The sequence below is a fragment of the Pleurodeles waltl genome, chromosome 3_1 (assembly GCF_031143425.1).
Source record: "Pleurodeles waltl isolate 20211129_DDA chromosome 3_1, aPleWal1.hap1.20221129, whole genome shotgun sequence".
Taxonomy (NCBI): domain Eukaryota; kingdom Metazoa; phylum Chordata; class Amphibia; order Caudata; family Salamandridae; genus Pleurodeles; species Pleurodeles waltl.
In genome coordinates, this window is record NC_090440.1 from 578,258,664 (window position 1) to 578,279,653 (window position 20,990).

Consider the following 20,990-nt stretch of genomic DNA (forward strand, 5'->3'; position numbering starts at 1 on the left):
CAGAGTGAGTAGAGCGCATTTCCTGATTATTTTGAGGCCCTTCCCCACGCTTCAAAGGCCTAGACTCCCTAAAGAAAGGACAGTTAGCAGTGTGTATGAAAGACGTATGGAGGAGCTCTGAATATTGAATGTCTCTGAGCACTATCTGGAGTCCTAGAGCTTACAACCTACCCACTCTCTATCCACATGAGACTCTGGGGACAGTGGAGAGAATTGAGATTACCAATGCAAGGCAAGGCCTCTGAAACAACATTCTGTGCCGTTCTTACCCTGGGGGCACCCTCGTTTTCACCCATAGACTGCCTTTATGCCTCCGGAAAAGGACCAATTCAACAGGATACCAAGCTACTTTACACTGGAAGAAGCCAGCAGCACCCACCCTTCTGCCCAACAGTCACAGTCACAGTATGGCACTACTGAAGGAGGATCTTCTCTACTACCTCCAGAACCTCAAAAGGGAACTCAGCAAAGAACTGAAGTCCAACCACGCTGCATCCCGTGGGGTTCTGAAGTCTGATCTCAACTCTAGATTAGCTGCACTACAACAAGATGTTGACTCTTTATGGATGCGCACCTTGGACCTAAACGCTAAGCTTCAAGGACTGAAAACCAAACTGGCCAAGTGGAAGAATCTTCATGCCTCCTCAATACCCAACTGCAAACAGTCCGGTTGAAATGCGAAGATTTTGAGAAGCGCTCCAGATGGGACAACATTATAATCTGAGACTTGGAGGAAGGGTCGGAGGAGCCTGATATAGAGGCCTTTGTAGTGGGCATGTTCTCCGAACTTCTGGGTGACCAGCACATCAAGGTTAAAGGGTGAATGCCTTGATACTACAAGCCACTCAGAAGGTGGAATCAGTCCCTTTCCAAGGTGCCACCTGCACAATCTTCCAGAAATCGCTCCTACTTTGTTAGCATGCCAAATGCAATTTAAACCTGTCACAGGCAAGCTCTGCAAGGAGCACATTTGGCACCGCTGGACCTATCCATTTGGCCTTACTGGGACATTGACTTTGCTGGGGTTTCGGCCCCTGCCATCAGGGGGATGACGAAGACCTGGAATGGTCAACTTCGAGTGAGGCAGAAAAGAGGCAATGGCAGTCATAACACTGGCAGAAGAAACCAGGGAAATGATGGACCTGGGGCAAAGTCGGTCACCTCGACAATCCACAGTGCTTCCTACCACCTCAGGGAGGCCTAACCCTGCCACATGAGTGCACCTGACTTCCTGGGCAGCCATAGCAGACTGATTCACCTGCAACTGGGGTAATTGTCAAGGATTTCTTTGGGGACCATATATACTTCTTGAAAGGAAACTGTGCTGCAAGATGGTAGGTGCTCTTCTGGGTAGCTCACTTAGTCTCCAAGACCATTTCGGATCAGTTTGCCTTGAACTTGTGACACATAAGCTAGAATGCATAAGCAGGTTGTGACCTTAATGCCCGATCTGATACATCCTGTAGTTAAAACAGTTCTCGATTGGAGAACTAGTTTCCTGAAAGTTTTCATTTTGTGGTTTTGGCTTAGGTTACATGAGTGGATTTATTTTGTCACCTTGAAAGGGGTGGGGGGGGGCGACCGGTGGGTTTACAAAACAATGGGGGCGGGAACACTTTTATGCACCAAAGTCCACCAAGGGGGGGGGGGGGAGATAAAACTCTGCACTAAGCTCAGTCTGGGGCTCATTAACAAACAGGTATACAAAAGAATACTATGGTCTAGAGTACCCTGACATGGAACATTAAGGGTCTGAATTCTCAGGCGAAACATCAAACTATGTAAATACATCCTTGACCAGAGGCATGATATAGTGGCATTACAGGAAACACATCTTTGGCGCAGTGAAGATTATAGGCTGCGCTACAAAGATTATCACTTTATCTAAAGGTCCTCCACTCTCATCAAGCACAATGGGTAGCACTATTATTCCAGTCCTCTTTGAAGTTCCAACCCCTGGGCTCTAAGATTGATAAGGAAGGAAGGGTAATCTTGGTTAAGGGTACAGTTGGTGGTAGGCTGTGTACGATAACTGCGATATATGCCCCGGATACCAATCAGGCCACCTTTATACATTCACTCATATCCCTTTTAGGGGGATTTGCAGAAGGAGTGATTATCTTGATGGGAGACTTCAATCTTACCTGGGAACCAGTGTTGGGTAGCTCCCACCTCTGTAGATCTCAGGCTGGGAGCTTTCCTAAAGCCCTGAAACAGGCAGTCCTACAGGTTGGTCTGATAGATGCCTGGAGATCCACTCACCTTACCACCAAGGATTACACATATTCTAGGCTTGACTATTCCTTTATTAGTCAATCTTTAGAACATTCAATTGTGGAGCCAAATTCCACCCCATCACTATCTCTGATCATGCTTTGGTGGAACTCATTTTGGACTAAGAGGCCCCAGTGCCCAAGTCCCGCCGGTGGTTCTTTCCGGGGTCCCTAGCTAGAGATATACTCTTTTGCGATGAACTCCGGAAAGCCATAAAAGGGTACTTACAAATGAATGACCCCAGGATACTAATCCCTCCACCACATGGGACACTTTCAAGGTGGTACTCAGGGGGAAGTGCACCTCCTTGATGTCCACCATGATGAAATGGAAAATGTAGGACTGAATAGCACTAGTGGCCGAACTCTAGGTGGCAGAAAGGGCACATAAAGAGTCTCTGAACCTGCTTCTGCAAAGGAACGTCACAGCACTACTGGGGACGCTTCAGGCAATATACACAAACTGAAGTGATGCACCCTAAGTGAACGGCATATGAACATGGGAACAAACGGGGTCGCACTTAGCACAGCAACTCAGGTCTAAATATGAGAAAAAATAAATTGGTCAGATTAAAGCAAAGACGGGAGAGATAGCCACTACAGAGGACGGTAAAGCACAGGCTTTTCAGGATTTTTATAACCATCTCTATACAGCAGAGCCAGTGGAGGAGGGAGCAAAGCAGGCTACCTCACTTGAGTGGATCTTCCTCAAGTAATGCCTGACCAAATTGAGATCCGGGATGGCCACGTCAGGGAGGATGAAGTTCAGGCAGCCATTAATGCTCCTATGCTCCATTAATCACCAGAGTCAGATGTGTTCTCAGCACAATTTTACAAGACATTTAGCTCAGATCTAATACCTCATCTGACTGCCATCTTTAAAGATATGGTGGATGCTCTCAATCATTCCAAAACCTGGTAAAGATCCTCAACTATGTGCATCATACAGGCCCATTGCTTTACTGGAGCTAGATGCCAAACTCTACACTAAGATACTAGCCACTAAATTGGATCATGACAGACCTGATACAGCCAGATCAGTCTGCCTTTATTAAATGGCAGCAAACACATGACAATTTATAGAGGGTAGTGCACCTGGTTGAAAAAGCTAATAAGAACCACATTCAGGTGGCACTCCTGGCACTAGATGCCGAAAACGTTTTCAACCAAGTGGATTGGTTTTTTCTCTTCCTCACACTTCACAGTTTTGGCTTTGAGAAGTTTATAGCCATGGTCCAGGCTGTCTATGCCAACCCATGATTAAAGTGCTGGTGAATGGGGTGGGCTCTGACTATTTCAGTCTAGTGCAAGGCACAGAACAGGGATGTCCACTGTCTCCCCTCTTATTTTCCCTCAGCATTGAACCCCTAGCAACCAGGGTGCATGCCACTAAAACCATCAAAGGCCTCCCATTTGGGTCTGTAGAGCAAAAAATATCAATGTTTGCAGATGATATCCTCCTTCCCCCTCACGTCCCCTCAACTGTCTTTAGAAGCTCTGCAAAATGAACTACAAGCATACGAGGCAGTAGCTTGATTTCATATGAATCTACATAAGCCTTTCCTGCTTAACCTGTCTCTGCCCGCAGATGATGAAATGGAGACCATAGATAACTGCATCCCTTTTCACTGGGCTATAAAAGACCTTACGTACATGAGCGTTAGGATTACCCCAGGGATGCTGATCTATATAAAGCAGATAATGCTTCGCTCCTCCAATAACTTAAGGCTGACTAGAAAAGGTGGGCTCCTACGTACTTAACATGGCTTGGTCACATTAACGCAATAAAAATGACCGTCCTGCCAAGGCTGCCATACCTTGTCCACAGACTTCCCATTGGGTTAGAAAGTGACTTTTTCCCTATCCTTCGATCCCTAGTGATCCGCTTAATCTGGAGGGACTGCAGGGCCCAACTCCCCTACAAACTACTAAGATTACCAAAGGATGCTGGTGGGCAAACCCTGATTTCCAGCTCGATTTTAGAGCAGCTCAATTGCGAGTAATATCCAAATGGTCTATACGAGAATCAGATGGCCCCATATGGACAGAGCAGTAGTGGGCTGATGTGTATGGGATATTATTTGGAAGCCCAAATCAGACTGCCCCTTAGTGTTTATCTTAGCACACCAACTGGGACAACTCTCAAGCTGTGGGAAACAGTGAACCGATCCACTGAGGGGGCTACCTTCCCCTTCCCCTTTACTCCTTTACACTTTAACCTGCCATTTCCATGCCTTAGAGTATCTGACCTATTATATGGTTGGGGTATCTTAACCTCTGAAACCCGTCAACAGGATTTGGCTCTGCCGAGCTCAGAGAGATACCATTACACACAACTGTAGTATTGGGTGCTTCATCCTGAACTGAGCTGCCATTAGAGACCTCTCCCTCATTGAAAAACTAGCAAGACAGACGGGTGGTCCTAGGGGTTGTATTTCCTTTCTAAACTCACTACTGATAACTACCACACCCACAATCAGACCTTGCCACATAGCTTTTTAGGAACATATACTAGGTGAGACGATCACCGTCGAGAAATGGTGAAAGCTGTGGAGGGATATCCCAAGGTTCAATCATTCTATGGGGATGAGTGTGTACCCTGCCAAACTAAAAAAAAAAAAAAAAATCCAAATACATCTGATCTCTGCTGGAGGGGATGTGGATTATTTGAATACTTTAAAGATATGTGGGGAACTGCCCTTTTATCTGGCTTTTTGGTCTGACATTGTAGCCCAACTTAAAGATATTTTGGGATATTCACTTCCAGCTATGCCAGGATTTGCTTTACTGGGATTGAGGGAGGTCACCCTTAAACACCACCAAACCTCTAGAAATCAATAGATTTTGTGGTTTTGCCTCGTAGCAGCAAAGATGGCCCTGGCTACCTCCTTGAGGAAGGCCAAAGCACCATTGATGCCCCCGTAACATGCACGGCTATGTGAGGCCATTATCATAGAGAGGATGGGCGATATCTTTTTAGACAAGTACAAAACTTTGAATAAATTTGGGAACCCATTTATGCAGTTCCTCTCAACAGACCTACCTCTCCTTACCTGTCTCACATGTACACCGGCGCTTCACCCCCTCCAGATTAGAGGAGCTGGTAACCTTTAGGTTTGGAACCCTTCTCTGAGCCCCCTAATGTTATTAATTGCACAACACACAAGGTGTATGGTTTCAATTATTCCACTCATGTTTTCTTGTTGGGATTATTTGGGGGGGAGTGGGGACAATTTTGGCCACTGACGACCTTGTATTCTTATGCAGAACTGATCATGTTACATCACTGAGAAACACTGTATGCATCCAGAAGCTCAGTTTATGACAGAACCTGTGTATATTATTAGCATTGCTGAGTGTATTTATGGTCTCCTCTTGAAGTACCACTGTCAAAGTAAACATTATGCCTTAAGGAAAATTCAATAAAGAAAGTTCGAGAAACAAACATGATACAGCCATCTCTGGATTTAGCTTAGGCACTGGAACAGCACTGCTATAATTTCACAGCTTCTCCTGCTCAAGGGCATTTGGACTGTTCCACAATGAAAGCTCTATTTTTGAACATTAGTGGGGAAACAACTGATGCAACCTTCCCAATGGCCTCTACAGCTGGACTCCACGATAATTTTTATTTTTTGACATAAGATTGATTGGGTTCTCTATTTCAGTTTGGGAGTCTATGATGCTTCAAACAAGTCAGATGTAGACCTATGTTAACGTTTACAAACAGTAAGCAAGTACAGGAAAATTCCAGTATCATCATCCTTTACACAACTTTGGTAATATGGGGTTATGATCAATTCCCCTCTATTTTCTAAGATGTGCACTGTACGGTATGGCACAACAACTCTATAATCAGGGTGCAGGCTTTCTTGATTGTCTAATGCTTAAATCATTTGCCTTACTCAAAGCCAACTTCGATCTCCCTAGAACTGCCTTTTTGCAGGTGAGGGACTACTTGACTAACTAGCCACAAGTTACAAACATCTTCTGGAATTTTCCATAGTTGAACCTCTTGGATAGGTGTTCCTGTTTATATAAGCCTTCTTAATGACAGGAAAAGTGACCTAAACATTAATTGAGGAAGTGGTCAGGATAGGTAGGCACAATGATTTTAGTGGCAGATTTTGCATTCTACATTGAGGAACTCTACTGTGTTGAAGATTAAGTAGGACAAAATGGACTAGGGTTTCTTGTGTTCCAGTGTGGAAGGGACCTGGCCTGGCAGTTCAGAATGGGTTATTGCTATTGGAGAAGGAGCCAGACTGATTTGCATATGGCTGGTCCCTGTTTAGAATGGCGTATACATTGTAAAATAATGATTCCGAATGTGGCTCAAGTGATCATCAATGTTCGAGATTAATTCAAGTATACTCTCATTCACTTTGGTGTTTGCTACAGTAGATGCCTTCAGTGCAGATATGTCCAGGCATGGATACAGTACTCTCTGTGCCACAAAAGTTAAGCTATCCATCACTTGTTATGCCCACAGTAGGCTGAAACCAGTATGAGGTTACCTGTGTTCTGGTCTGAAAAGGACCTGTCCTAGCAGTTTGGGATGGTCTGTTTCTACTGGAGCAGGACCAGCTCTGATTTGCAGATGGTTGTTCCTGCCTAGAACAGCATAGTGGGTGAAAAGTGATGGACTGCAAAGTGGCCCACATGATCACCAGTGGCTGAGATTAATTCCAGAATTATTTCCATTGGTTTATTCTTTTACTAGACACCGTAACTGCAATGGGTACTCTCAGATATTAGTTATTTGCCTGTTATGCCAAAGAGCTCAAGTTATAACTCACTGGTGATGCTCAAATTGGCTATTACCAGTCTTGGATTGCTTGTGCTCCCATCTGGAGGAAACCAGCCTGGCAGTCCTTTATGGACGGATTATTTCCATCATTTTGTTTTTTATCTAGGGATAAACCTACAGTGCTTCAACATCTCCATTTCTGAGTTGTGCTTTCAGAATACTCCACTAAGCCACAAGTGGAGCTTTCACAATAAAATAACCAAGTAGCAATCAATGAATTTGGCCACAAACAAAAAAATAATTTTACACACCCTCCTCATCAATCCTGAAAGTGAGTAATTGGATAAGAATATGCAACCTGTCCAGAAAATTGAATCTGCATGCCAACACATTTTTTTAACTAAGTGGACAAAAAAAGTAGTGATAAGCAAAAATGTCCCTTATTCATCCTAGCTACTCCAAGTCAGCCATTATTGCCAACTGTGGCATTGCCAAGATGGATGAGAAAACATTTGTGACATTAGTATAAAAAAATAAACATAACTTTTTATACACGACATCTAAGCAAATAAATAAAACTGAAACTACCCTTTTCAATGAACTCATATTTGATGATTTCCACCTAACCTAATTTGTGGAATCCATGGGCTTCACCGTTGGCATCACACTATGTTTAGCACCGAACAGCAGCAAATTAGGCACATTTGAAACGTTTTTCCTTTGGTGGCATGCACTTACTAGGACACCATGTGAGACCCAATCAGGTTAAAAATGCTACTTCTTCAATAGTCATTTCCCAATTTAGACATATGTCAGTCTAGCTGATGTTTCCCAGACATTAATAACCCAAATCAAGGCAGTTTTTCATGATACAGCCTGACTCACATATACAGAAACAAAATTCAACCACGTCACCAGTTTCAGTGGATCTATATTGGCTTCCAATCGAGGACAGAATAAGATATAAAATCTGCGGCCTAATGTAAGGCTGGAGATTTGGGTACACATCCTTATCTGGCAACTCTACTCAACATCTTTGAAGAACTGAGAGGATTAAGGATTAAAGATACCCTAAATCTGGAAACCATATAACTAAGAAGATCTCTGGCACTGAAACAATCATTCAGTGGTGCCACAACTCATTTATGGGACCCTCCACTCATACACAGGGCACAATCAAGACCTTATTGCTTTCAGCAACCTGTTGAAAACATACATGTTCTGACTTTATCTGAACTATGGGTGCACTTATTATCTGCATCTTGCATTACCTCTCGTACCATCCCATCAGGTGAATGTATTAATGGAACTCTTTCCATTTGAAAAATAGTCTATTATTTTACTTAAGGTGTTACTGTTATATTTAACACATACTAACGTCTTTACGTGCACCAGCACTATAGGAAAGATGGAAGATAAAAATAAAATAATATGCAATTGTAAGCACATCAAACCAGTTTCTTCATCAAATGAAAATATCTACTGTTGTTAGAATGATTTTATTGTTGAAAGAAAATTAAATATAATATAATTAATACATTACACTGCTCTTACCTTTTCCTCTACTCTGTTCAATCTGCTACCAATTGTATTATTTCCTCGGTCCTTTGGTTTTTCTGAGAAGAAAGACACATGGCAAAATGAGGATAGAAAAAAACAATTTAAGCACTCACTTATGTTAGTTCTTCAAAAAGTAAAAGTAGGACACCCAACGAGTTATGAAAGGCAATCAACATGGTTGAAAGAAGAAACCAAAGAAAGCAAATCAAGAGAAGGTCTACACCACGGGTTCTCTCTGGTGCTACAGGTAGCTCTCCGGATACTTGTGAGTAGCTCACATACATGCAGCCCTGCCAAGCAAAACAAAACAAAAAGCTTGTATGCTTGAATGAGCTACTTCCAAAACTGAAAAGGACGTATGCATAAATAGAATTTGCGTTTTTTCACGATTGATAAGCAGATATTTGGAGAAAAACATATTCAAGACTAGCAGTTTTTTAGGATTATCTCCCTAAGTATTACTTAAGTTCCTTGAAACATATTGTTCAAGTTGGTTGTTACCAAAAGATACACAACTTCCCAATTAGATGTAAGGGGAGTCACGACAAAATTTAAAAAAAGTTCTGGATAGGGTTGCTTCAGGCATCACAGCAAATGAAGCAGTAGGGCTGCTGACCAGTAGACAACCAATTAAATGCGGGTAATTCGTTAGACTTATGTGGTTGGTGGTGAAGTTCAGGGCACACACCATATGTACAACTTTCTGTTCATAGACACGGAGAGTCCATTTCTCAAAAACGTGTTGCAAATGCATGTTTGTATCTGCAAATAGCTCCATTTACGTCTGCCAGATATTTCAAGGGGAGAAAAGATAACAATCAAATTGTATATCCACGTGCATGCAACTACACACTGAGGAAACCAGCTTTAAAAATTCCCAGCATTACGCTTGGAAAGCTGTATCTGGTGCAACTTTCCAGGCATACTACTGTGAAATCTTTGTGAGTGCGCACAGTGTTTAATTCTACACCCAATCATATATATATATATATATCCACGCCAAAAACAATTCAAAATCTGGCACTCCTTGCAAAACAATGGCCTTCATTTATTTAAAAAATCCATAAAACAGAACAAACTGTTTCAACCTTCACGGTCTTCTTCCTTGGCCCTTCTTACAAGAGTTATAGTTGTATAACTCTTGTAAGAAGGGCCAAGGAAGAAGACCGTGAAGGTTGAAACGCGTTGCCCTATGTTCTGTTTTATGGATTTTTTAAATAAATGAAGGCCATTGTTTTGCAAGGAGTGCCAGATTTTGAATTGTTTTTGGCGTGGATTTAAAATGGGTCCTGTGCCCATTGACTGAGCACCAACCTCAATAGGCGAGCGCTGGAAGAAGCACAGGATTCCCTCTTTGATGATATATATATATATATATATATATATTGCAAAAATGGTAGTCGTAGGCGCATTAATATCCAGAGAGCACGTCCATCTGGACAAATAGCTAAAAAAGCTAACATGATCGCTGTAGCTGATGTACTTGAAATGTATCGCACTTTGAAAATTTTTGCTATGACTGTCTAAAATGATAGACAAAATACACTAATGACTCTAGATTTGAGATGTGTAGCAGCCAGTTGGAGACCATAAATCCTATTAAATGACCCATATAAACTCTAGAACACCCCAGGGCTTAAATTGTAAAAGAATGAGTGCCAGTGCCCAAAGCTCTATTCAGAAGCCCACCATTGGTGCTTTTAAATGTGGATCTTCGAATACCAAGGCTGTGTAGTCTTAAATCCACCTCATGCCTCTTTAATCCACTACCAGACACTCCCTAAACCTTTATCTCTCACTCTTTCTTTCCTCTTTGTTCGTTTTTCACTCTCTTGTTCTCAAAAAAGGACTGATGAGGAAAAATAAGTACTGGCTCCCAAAAATGAATGCCGTGGTCCCCACCATCACCACCAGCGCAAATAAAGCACTGGAAGACTCTAATTTCTGCTCTGTGAGATTGCGGATTGGTATAATATTCCTTACAACGCTGTTATGTTTACAGTGAAGAAACACAATTTTGAACAGCTTTGTTTAACACCAGCTGCCAGTACTATATAAGGGAGAAAGAAACCCAAGAGTGAGGTGCTTCACAAAGGTACTCATGCGTAGCTGGGTATACTGTCCAGTTGTAAGAATGGAAGACTGATTATATTACCTGAGGCAGACAGAAAGAGAGATGGTTTCCCCAGGGACTGGTCCAACCTTAAAGAAAATACACATGCTATTAAGATCTTACTGTTACCCATGTCACAGTCAAATCAGTGATACCAACATTTGTGTAAAACGAGTCCAGGTGTGAAGAGAAAAGAAAGGGCATTTCATAGTAGGATCAATGTGGATGCAAACATTGATAGTGCAAAATAGTTTCTATGTCATGCACTACCAATTTCAGCGTGGTTTAACATTACTAGCTGGGAGTTAAGGATACGCCGTTATTTTATTATGTGCCTTGGAACATTCATCAATCCACACAGTGCTCAAAGTTTTCACAAATGTGTCCCGTAGTCTTAACCCTTCGGCCAAGACAGGTTTTTCCACAAACTCCATGCATCATAACACCAGCAACATAACTCTGTGTGAGAGTCGCTCACTGCGGACATACACTGTCATCTGCAGGTCACATGTTAGTATCGCGCAAGGCCAACTCAGTCCTCCATCCTTCCGAGGCTGGTAAATTAAAATCATTAAATCGAGTGGTTAGCACTTGTTATGTACAATGTTTAGGAACAGAAGGAGTGTAGTATATAGCACTAAATAAAAATACGTTATTATTATAGTAGCCGTCATTTTGTCCGCGTCAGGAAAAGAGGGTTTTGATATGTCTATTCTCTTTACATCCGAGTGTGAACTACAGAGAATAGGCTACCTATGCACAGACAGAGCCCGTACTACAAATGTATAAAACACTCTGTTTTATACACGTAGGTAAGTAAATACACACTTTTCCCATATGCCCTATCCTTATATTTCCCTACCTGTTCTAACTAAAATAAAGTCATCTTCATTAAAATTTGAAGAACTTAGTAAAGTGAAAAAGATAATAAAGGAGCTTTTGACAGTGTATCCATACTTCAGCACAGTTCTGAGAGTTTGGAGATTTCACACAATACTTTTGTTAAAGCAACTGTGACTTCCTCTGTTCTTTGTTTTTGTTCTTAAGAGAAATAGCTTTGATGTGTCTTGATGACACTTCTTAATGTGTTTATTTAAGATATTTGCAACAAGCTGTCTCTTTTCAGAATGGGTTTCCTCAAAGAAGACAAAGTTCTAGCTGTGTACAATGCTTAGCTGAATGCTGCCTTTGTGGAGCAGTACTGGATGATTTTGTACCTACTAAAGCACAATGCCTTGTTTGCAAAGGCCCAGCAGGCACAATTTTGTTTTATTTTTTATCACAGATCATATTTACTATATCACTGATAAGGCTGCGAGATTCTCCCCAGCTCCTTCAAACAGTCCCTTTCAATGCTCACAATTAGGTAATGTGTCCACTTCAGGGGCACTCTTCCGAAATTGAGAATTATTAGCTGTGGTGCTTTGACACCATTTCTGGTTTAAGAGTTTTTTCGAAACAATTGAGTTAAGGATATACGTTCACAGCATGGATTCTTCAGGGAAGGAGTAGTGGAGAGTACACTTCCATTTTACACAGTTACCACTTTTAGACTGCTGATATTTGTAATACGGGAGTGCCATTAGCCAGTGAAGCATGTGAATTCTGAATATATTAAATTGTTTTACAGTGGAAGAGAAAATGTTTCATAGTTAGGTTGTGCCAAAATATTGAAACCATAATTGAAAGGCTTATGTGACTGTAGATAACATTTGATCACATGCCTTTTTCATTGTTCATGAGCTTTTGTATTCATTAAATATATATCTGCAATACTTTGATTTGTACATAAACAACAGCCACCACGGATAGCTTAATCAACCTGGTTTTGTTTGAGTTGTTCATAAGCGAAAGGCTTGATAGAAACCCCATATAGGAAATCCGCAGTTTTGCAATCTCATCATAAATTCACAAATATCTCAATGAAGAGATGCAGTCAGACGAGACCAAGGACGTCGTCTTAATGCCATCAGATTGCAAAACGGCTGAATGTGTACACAGATTTTTTATCAAGCCCTGAAAAAGGTATCAAGCTGAAATTTTGCCTTGATCGACACTTAGAATCAACTGAAAATGGTGGTTTGTATTTATTAACGATCAACTCAAATGAAACACTTGAGGAAACTACAAATATTGTTAATAAAAAATACACAACGTACACAAGTTATGATTTTCTAATGATTGTTTCCATTGAATTCCTTCATTGAAACCACTTTTCATGCCAATTTTTTAGGTTGAGCCCAGGAGTACTCAAGTGCTGCTCCCTTGACATGATGTAATCTACTCTGTGGGCTTTACCCACGCCCATCACTTTCATTAGTTCCTGGGCCTGCCTTTCAAAATTCCCTTGATTTCCTAGATAAAAGCTTTGTGTTTGTCCCCCCTTGCGGCTGTTTTGCTGTTACACCTTGCAGATGACCCTGTTACATGGATCATTGTACTATTGGCCATATACTTTGGTGTGGGAGCACTACTTTTTTCTTTTGTCTCTCCCCTTCATGCTCCATGGCAGCGGGAGAGCCGACATGCTTCGGCTTGTGTTGTTAGTTTCCTGCTCATGTTCTGCTCCTCGTTTCGGGGCACTGAGCTTGTGTCCACGAAACACACTCAGCTAAGACCATTTGCAACCAGAATGTAACCATGTATTTGTGTGTGTGTGTGTGTGTATAAACAAACTTTAATTCCTGATATGCTTTTGAAACCCACGCTGCTCGATGCCATGCTTCATGTTTCACATTATTTTTCTTTTTCAATTAACTTCCCCTTGGATTGAAACTCAAGTTTTATCGTTTTTTTTTTTTAACTGCTGATGCCGAGACCCAAACCCAGATTACCACTTCCAAAGTCGGCAGCTCTTGGACTAGCAGATTTGGCAGCCACTTGTTCCCCTCCTTCAGGTCATTTGGTGGGCATCTTAGAACTGTAGAGTTTCATTTTAAACACATAGTGAACTAAGCAATCAGGCCAAAATTAAACAACAGATTTCAAAGAAGCCCACGTTTTATGTTATTTTAGAAACAAGTTTTAAAGATGGAGGAGTACTCGTTTTTTTAAATAGATGTATAAATTGACTGTCATACTCTGCTTTTTCAAGTGCTTCCCATCGTGTCCCACCCCTTCAGTCCCAATTTATGGATTGTCAGAGTATTCGTTTTCCAATTCCAGCATTGTTGTTGCAAGAACTTAACCCAAATGTCACTATTTACTAAAATGTTAGCTACTTTAATGTTTCCGCAAAACGAAGATTACATACATATTACGTTTTGTAATTCCAATACAACGAACTTCAATAAATAAGGCATATTGAGTGAAACATCTTGTTTGAGAAATAAAGGAACGATTGATTAAAGTACTACAAATATGTGCTTTGCTGCAGATCTGCGTCGACTACACTCGTATGTGCATTCTAAGGTGAACGCCCTATTGGTTACTCAGGCACATGTAGGCAGAACTGCTGAGATTAGTCCTGCTTTACTACCAATAGTGCCACAAGCTCTCCTCCCCGTTGGCGTTTATCTGCCAGACAACAACTATGTCCTTGTGAGTAAACATAGATGAAGGAGAAGACTTCTGTTCTTTACCGAACACCTTCTGTTCTTTACCAAACACTGAGTACAAACAACAACACTGAGACATAGAGGAGTTTCTTCCAATTGTGGAACAGAGAGTAAATGGAAGTGCTGTAGGTATATGCAGAGGCACTGGAATTATGTGGCAGAGAGGACCAAATTATGTGGCAGGGTTGACCAATTTATGCGGTTAGAAAAGTCTAGTTCTGCATTTACAATGCTAATAGCTCTAACCCTTGCAAATGTGAGACCTATTGCATTGCAAATGCTTGTTTTTCAATACAGCTGCCACCAACAGAACTGTTTAATATACAAATGCTGTGTGCAACATCTCTGTTGACAATATAATTTCGCCATTTAACGCCCATGACGTTTTACTTGTTACTGCATTAGTGCAGCTCGTTACACAATGGAGAACAGAAATTAAGGTGCTTCAGAAATGTAACATGCTATTGCATCCCATTTTTCAAATGGGAAAAAACCTGAAGATACATACCTCCTCTGTAACTCTTTTATTCGCACCATTAGATTGAGATGTCCCTGTGAATATTGTTCTATTACATCTCGCACATCATATGGCTTTCTTGCTTGCTGCAAAACAATAAAGGATCTCCAGTCATTGAAAAAAATAGAAAACAAATATTTATAGCAGCACATACTACCTTCACTGAGCTCCTCTTACATTTCTGACCACAGCAATTAATTGGAACGTAGACAATATGAACTTTAATGAAAAATCAAACACCACTTTTTTTGATCGAGATAATAAGGTACAATAGGTACATAAAATAAAAACATATTTGATCTACTGTTTCCTTTGTCTTAAAGTATTTGTAAGCCACTTCATTTTACAGTCTGAGGCAAGCTACTGCAATTGCCATTTTTATTGTTCACATGTAAGGTATGCTTACCTCCTAAAAGTAGTTAATGAATGTGCTTTTTTCAAAGATGCATGAGCACAGTCATTCCAACCAAGTGGCCTGGTTAGGTACGGCCTGACAGCAAGTTTCCCACTGATTATGAAAAATAATTTCAAAGGAGGACAGCTGTCAACTTCGAAATCTTTTTGTGTCCCAAGGCACACAGAACACCAGCCAGAAGTCTATCACAGAAAAGGAACCAGAAAGTTCATGGTCATCCTTTAGGGTAGCATTCCAACTACCACAAACAAAGGATCAATGACCATTCTTCAACTTCTGCTTTACTGATTGAGCTTTATTACAGTTCACAACAAATTAAAGCAAAGTACAGATGCCTAAGACACACCATAAAACCCTGCTATACTGATGTTTGCTATACAGCACCAAAGATATGTAAAGAGTCAAACTGGAATCTTTATTCTTCAGGCCAACCTCAATTTTCTACAAAGCCCCAAAGTATGCACTTCTTTTAAGACTTGCCTTTTGACATTTGTAGCAGTCTGTGGGAGACCTCATGTTATCTATACAGTAAAACAGGAACACAGTACAGAGAGCAGGTGTTTGACCAGCTCCCTTCAGCCATCTCCTGTTAGAATTAGTTTTTAGTAATTGATACTGGCAAGGAATGCTGGCTGAAAAGCATAGGCATTTTGTGGAAGGCTGCACAGAGCCCAGTGCATGATGTGGCTCCTGTCTCCATCTGCTGCCAGGCATCTGCTGCTGGCACCGGGTGAGTTTTTCTTGCTTGTTTGGCAGTGCTTGTTGAATCACTAGCAGTGGCCAAACCATCACAAACTACAGGATATGCATGTGCATGCATATATTGCAGACATCTAGTGATGGATTTTAAGGAACAAGTGGCTGTCATGAATGAACAGCACGCTTGGAGACCATTTGTGGAAACCAAAGAAAAGTAAATATTGGCAAAGCCAGTAGGTCAGAGTCTGATGGGAAAGACAAGACATATCTAGTTACTGATATATAGTTGTTATGACCTACATCTTTTTTCAGTGTCTTGTGCTCTCATTCTGACATGCAAAGGGAGAGGGACAAATGGGAAACAGCAGGCTGAAAACTTAGAGAAGAAAAAAAGGTTTTCTAATGTTGACCTCTGCCCACTTACCCATTGCACAGTTAGCTCTGAACCTTACCATTGCTCTTCTTTTTCTGAAACACAGTCTAATCAAACTTTACAAAATCACTTGAAAGCCTATGCTTCTACTTCAAAAGCAATCACTGTGTAAACAGCTAGGGGACTACATAGCAAAAGGAACCATTTCCAAATGAAGCACATGTGGCAAATCTAGCAAACAAAGAACCAGGCCTTCATGCAAGTGCAACAGTGATGGTCATTAACCAACTCAATGTTTGATTACCATTTATGGGTAATCCTACAAAAGTGTCAGAACAACACTGGCAGACTCACTGAAGGACAACACAAAAGTTAATCGCATATAGCCTGTGCTGATTGGCTTAGGAACTGGCAGAAATTATTTCCCATACTTTTGCAGCAAAGCTGCTTTGTACACCCAAGTTGTTCAAGCAGGTTTGCATTTGGTTTTATACATATACCTTGTGTTTATTAGTGTTTACTTTCAAGTACTGTTATAATTCTGCTGTCTCTAGAGAGAGATTCTAGAATCCCTCTGGAAGGCAGTTTCCGGAGGACGTGTGTGCATGCAGCACTGTGCTGCTACCAATAAAGAAGATTTTATCAAATACACAGCGTTGGATTCAACAAATGGCGACAAGTTATGAAGACATATCAGCCACATTTCAGGCAGCACATGAGCTATACCACCTTAATTGGACCCAAGAGGGATTTTTTTACAAATTCCAAAAATCAATAAACTCATCTTAAAGATTATCTCAGAAGGATAATTACCACACAGCTACTGCGGTTTTTCCGACCCCCTATTGTTTTTCTGCGATTTTTTAAAACTTTACTAAAATTTCTGTCAAAGCTCAATGTTCTGGGAACTGTCTGCACGAGATACGGTGCACAAGTTCTTCTCGAAATATGTTAGCTAAATGGGCTCATGCGCACAAAGGTGTAACCATAGCAATGGATACACACTTATGTTGTGTTTACCAGTGAGGAAGAGCTGTTTCTGTTGCAATACTGACGCCAAGCTCCCGGTCATAAGTGCTGTGCATCTCCTCAGTATGTGTTTTGCATTCCGCATTATGCATTTGAAGATGCGCTTGCGCTTCAGACACCAAGCGCTGCTGTCTGTATGACGAGGGAGTAAAAACTCGAAGTGAGAACAAAGCGCTGCTGAGTGGACATTAATATGGGATCTCAAGAACATAACATATTGGAATACTTCATAAAGAACTGTGTTTTCCTAATTTAAGACATGCAGTTTGATTCTCCTTTGAAGTTACTGTAGAGTAAAGGGAGAGCTACCTATTCAATGAGTGAGGTGGTTGGAGGAGTTTATAACCCATCTCAAGGCTATAGATGGAGAAAGGATGGCAGCAGAAAGAAACAACATTTTCTTACATTGTTTAGGTTCAGAGGGAAAGGTAGTCTTCAGAATCTTACCACAAATAGAGGGGAATGGTGACAGGAATGCTTCTGATGAAGCTATATAGGGATGGAGATTCGCTTTAAGTCCACAACAAGTGTCGCACATAACAGATTTAAATTCTACTCTGCCCAAGATGAAAGTGAAACCTTTGATGATTTGCTCACTGGATTATGAGCCCTATCCACGAACTGTAATTTTGGAACCATTACTGATAAAAAGATTAGAGACCAAATTATTGTGCATGTTAAAAGCAAAAAAGTTCAAGAGCAGTTTTGGATAATGGGCGATCCAAATGTACAGATGTTATTAATACTGCTAAAGCCTTTGAAAAGTCAAAGAGATGGATGAAGTCTTTGAGCGAGGAGAACAATAGTTCTCATAAGGATGTATGCTGGTAACTCATGTGGTGGACAATATTACAAAAGGAATTTAAAAAATATTAATTGCTCTAGGCGTGAGAGCACTAACCCTGTTCTGTCATCGTTGTAATGCTGAGCAGTAGGTAAGGAGTGTAATAAATGAGAGCATATTGAACACTTTGCACACATGTGTAAGGATTTAAAGAGGGAGTAATAATACAATGCACAAGGGAAAGGTGTGGTGTGTGGGTGGAGGCAACATGGATAGTGCTATTTATTAAGAATTTTGGAGGATGTTTGGAATAGGAGGGATCAATGAGGCCATCTAAATGTGTTGTTGGCATATTGAATGTAGAACTGGAAGTAATAGCTGATTCTGGTTCACCATGGACTATTATTCCGAAAGATTATTGTGTGGAACAGTTGGGAGACAGAGTGTATTTGAACAACCTGAAGGAGTCAGATATTATTGCAGAAAAGTTTGATGTTCCAGAATCGATTTTCAGGGGTACGAGGAAGTAGAAATTAAATTCAAGGGCAGGGTAGAACAGATAAACCTATTTGTGGCTGCTAGGGGTGTCAACATGCTGGAAAGGTCAATAAAAGCTGGGAATGATTCTAAATCCAAGAAGTAAAGAACCTGTTCTGATGGCATGGATAAAGATGGAGTGAATCAACCATTCCTCAGGGTATTTGCTGAAGGTTTTGGGAAATTGAAAGGGTTAAGTCACAAAATCAGGGTGAAGGAGAGTGCCATCCCTGTTCAACAAAAGCTCAGTGGTGTGCCAGTGAATGTGAGAGAAGAGCTGAAAGATATGTTAGAGGGTCTGGTCAGAGATGGAATAATTGAAGAAGTAGAGTCTTCAGAGTGGAAGTCCCCCATTGTTCTGGCTTGCAAGGCAGACAAAAGTCTGAGGTTATGTGTGGACTTGAGAGCACTAGATGTGAATTTGGTGGTAGATTGTCATCCACTGTCAAACAGCAAGAAAGTAGTGTGTATGCTGGAAGGAGCCAGAGTATTCTCTACATTGAATCTCCCTTCAGCATACCACCAAATTGATTTAATTGAGCAGTCAAGGTATTTTACTGCATTCATTACTCCCCAAGGTTTATTCCAGTTCATAAGGATGCATTTTGGTTTAGCCTCTGTGGGACCCACATTTCAGAGGGCAACGTTTCACATTTTCAAGGACTTGGTGAAATTTGTAAAATGTTTCCAGATGACATCCTTTTTTTCTCCAGAAATGAAAAGGAACACATGGAACATGTTGTGAAAGTGTGCAGATGCTTTGAATGTCATGGTCTGACACTTAAAGGGGAGAAGTGTAAGGTTTTCTGTGACTTAGTGGAGTATATAGGGTGCACGTTGTCTGGGAATGGTGTGGTTCCAAAGAAATCCTTGGTGGATGCTATCATTAAACAGAGGCGGCCAGCTTTTATTTACAAAGGGGGGGGGCAGGAGAGTGGTACAATAGTAAGAAAAAGAAAAAAACAGCACTTACCTTAAGACGGATGTCCTCCTCTCGATGTCTCTCCTTCTCTCCTGGGTCCTACTCGCGACTGGACCCAGGAAACTGCACTAGCCAATACTGGTGCTGCTTTCATGCTGATTGACAGCATGAAAGCAGCATCAGGACTGGTGGGAGCGGTCTCTTTCAGTGCTCACCAGAGCGCTGGAGGCCTGTGCCTTCTCTAACTCATTTGTGTGAAGATAGCTGGGTTAGAAGAGTTTAAAGTATGCATTCAGGCTGGTGCCACAATATGGCCGGCCAAAGGGGCTTGCACACTTTAAACAAGTGCACAGCTCCTTGCTGCCATTCAGCAGCAATTGCCCCACCAGTTCCTGACACTCGGTTTCAGGACAGGGTGCTGAAAAATAAAATGGTAATAAACAAAGTTTACTGCAAATTTATTTTTCTGCCTGTCGCAGGTCGAACAGTATAAAGACCACTGAGACGTATTTTAGGTGACGGTAAGTGGTTTATTTTCCTTATGATAAGGGGGGGGGGGTGGTTTTGGAGTAGTATACACAAAGTCACAAGTTTTATCGTCTTTCTTAGTCACTTGTTCTTCCTTTGTATTGCTTCCCAGGTTCGTGATGGTATATCCTTGTTTCTTGTTTTACAGGTAACCCAGCTGTCGTACTCGCTCATCGGAGTCCAGGATGGTGCCGGAAATAGAAGGGAGAACGCCAAGGTAAGTATTGGGTTTCAGTAATAGGCTTTTCCTATACTCTTACTTTTGGACTGGGAGGTGGTATACACAAAAGGAGGGGTTGGTGCCAGTGGGGAAGTGGTTCAGGGACTAGTGCGCACACTTCTATTATTAGTGTAGAAATAAGTGACCCCGGTGAGTTACTTATAGTGCCCTTCCTTTTACCTCCCTCTCCAACCCTCCTTTATGACCCCTCCCCAGTCCCTTCTCCCCTATTTCCCTTCTTTCTGTCCCAAAAGGACCGTACCTTGTTAAGCCACGACCCTCCAGGGTCGTGGCTGGATTGGTAGTGTTCCTCCTGCTGGTGTCCTGCTTCCAGGTTCAGGAGCTCTTCTCTTCCCTCTCTGTCTGTCAATTCCTCGTCTGCTTCTTTCCTGGTGTCCTTCTCCTCCTCGCGCTGCTCTCTCCTTGGTCTCTCTGCGTCTTCTTTTCTCTCCTCTCGCCTTTCTTTTACCGCGTTGTTCCTCTCCCTCCACACCCCCGCGTCTCCTGTTTTCACCTTTTTAACCCGGAAAACACACGTCATTTTCCGGGCAACGGTACCTTGTCGGCCGTGTTCCGGCCGCGTCTCCCCGGCAACGGGAAGACGCGGAAATGACGTATCGGCTTCGGCCGATACGTCAGTTCCCGTGTCCGTAGCCGGGTGATCCCGGCTACACTCCCCTCCCCAGGAAAGGTCCTGGTCGAGGACCGCAGCA

The 20,990-nt window shown here is 41.7% G+C and overlaps 1 protein-coding gene across 1 annotated transcript in view; it reads right to left on the reverse strand.

Annotated features, from left to right (window-relative positions):
• The window catches only part of KCNQ1 (potassium voltage-gated channel subfamily Q member 1), a 743,603-nt gene that overhangs the window by 118,715 nt on the left and 603,898 nt on the right, over positions 1-20,990 (reverse strand). The window contains exons 13-15 of the mRNA XM_069223021.1: positions 14,762-14,856; positions 10,739-10,785; positions 8,578-8,639 (exon numbers count right to left, since the gene is read on the reverse strand). Of these exons, the coding sequence (XP_069079122.1) occupies positions 8,578-8,639; positions 10,739-10,785; positions 14,762-14,856 (204 nt within the window). The remainder of the gene's footprint in view (positions 1-8,577; positions 8,640-10,738; positions 10,786-14,761; positions 14,857-20,990) is intronic.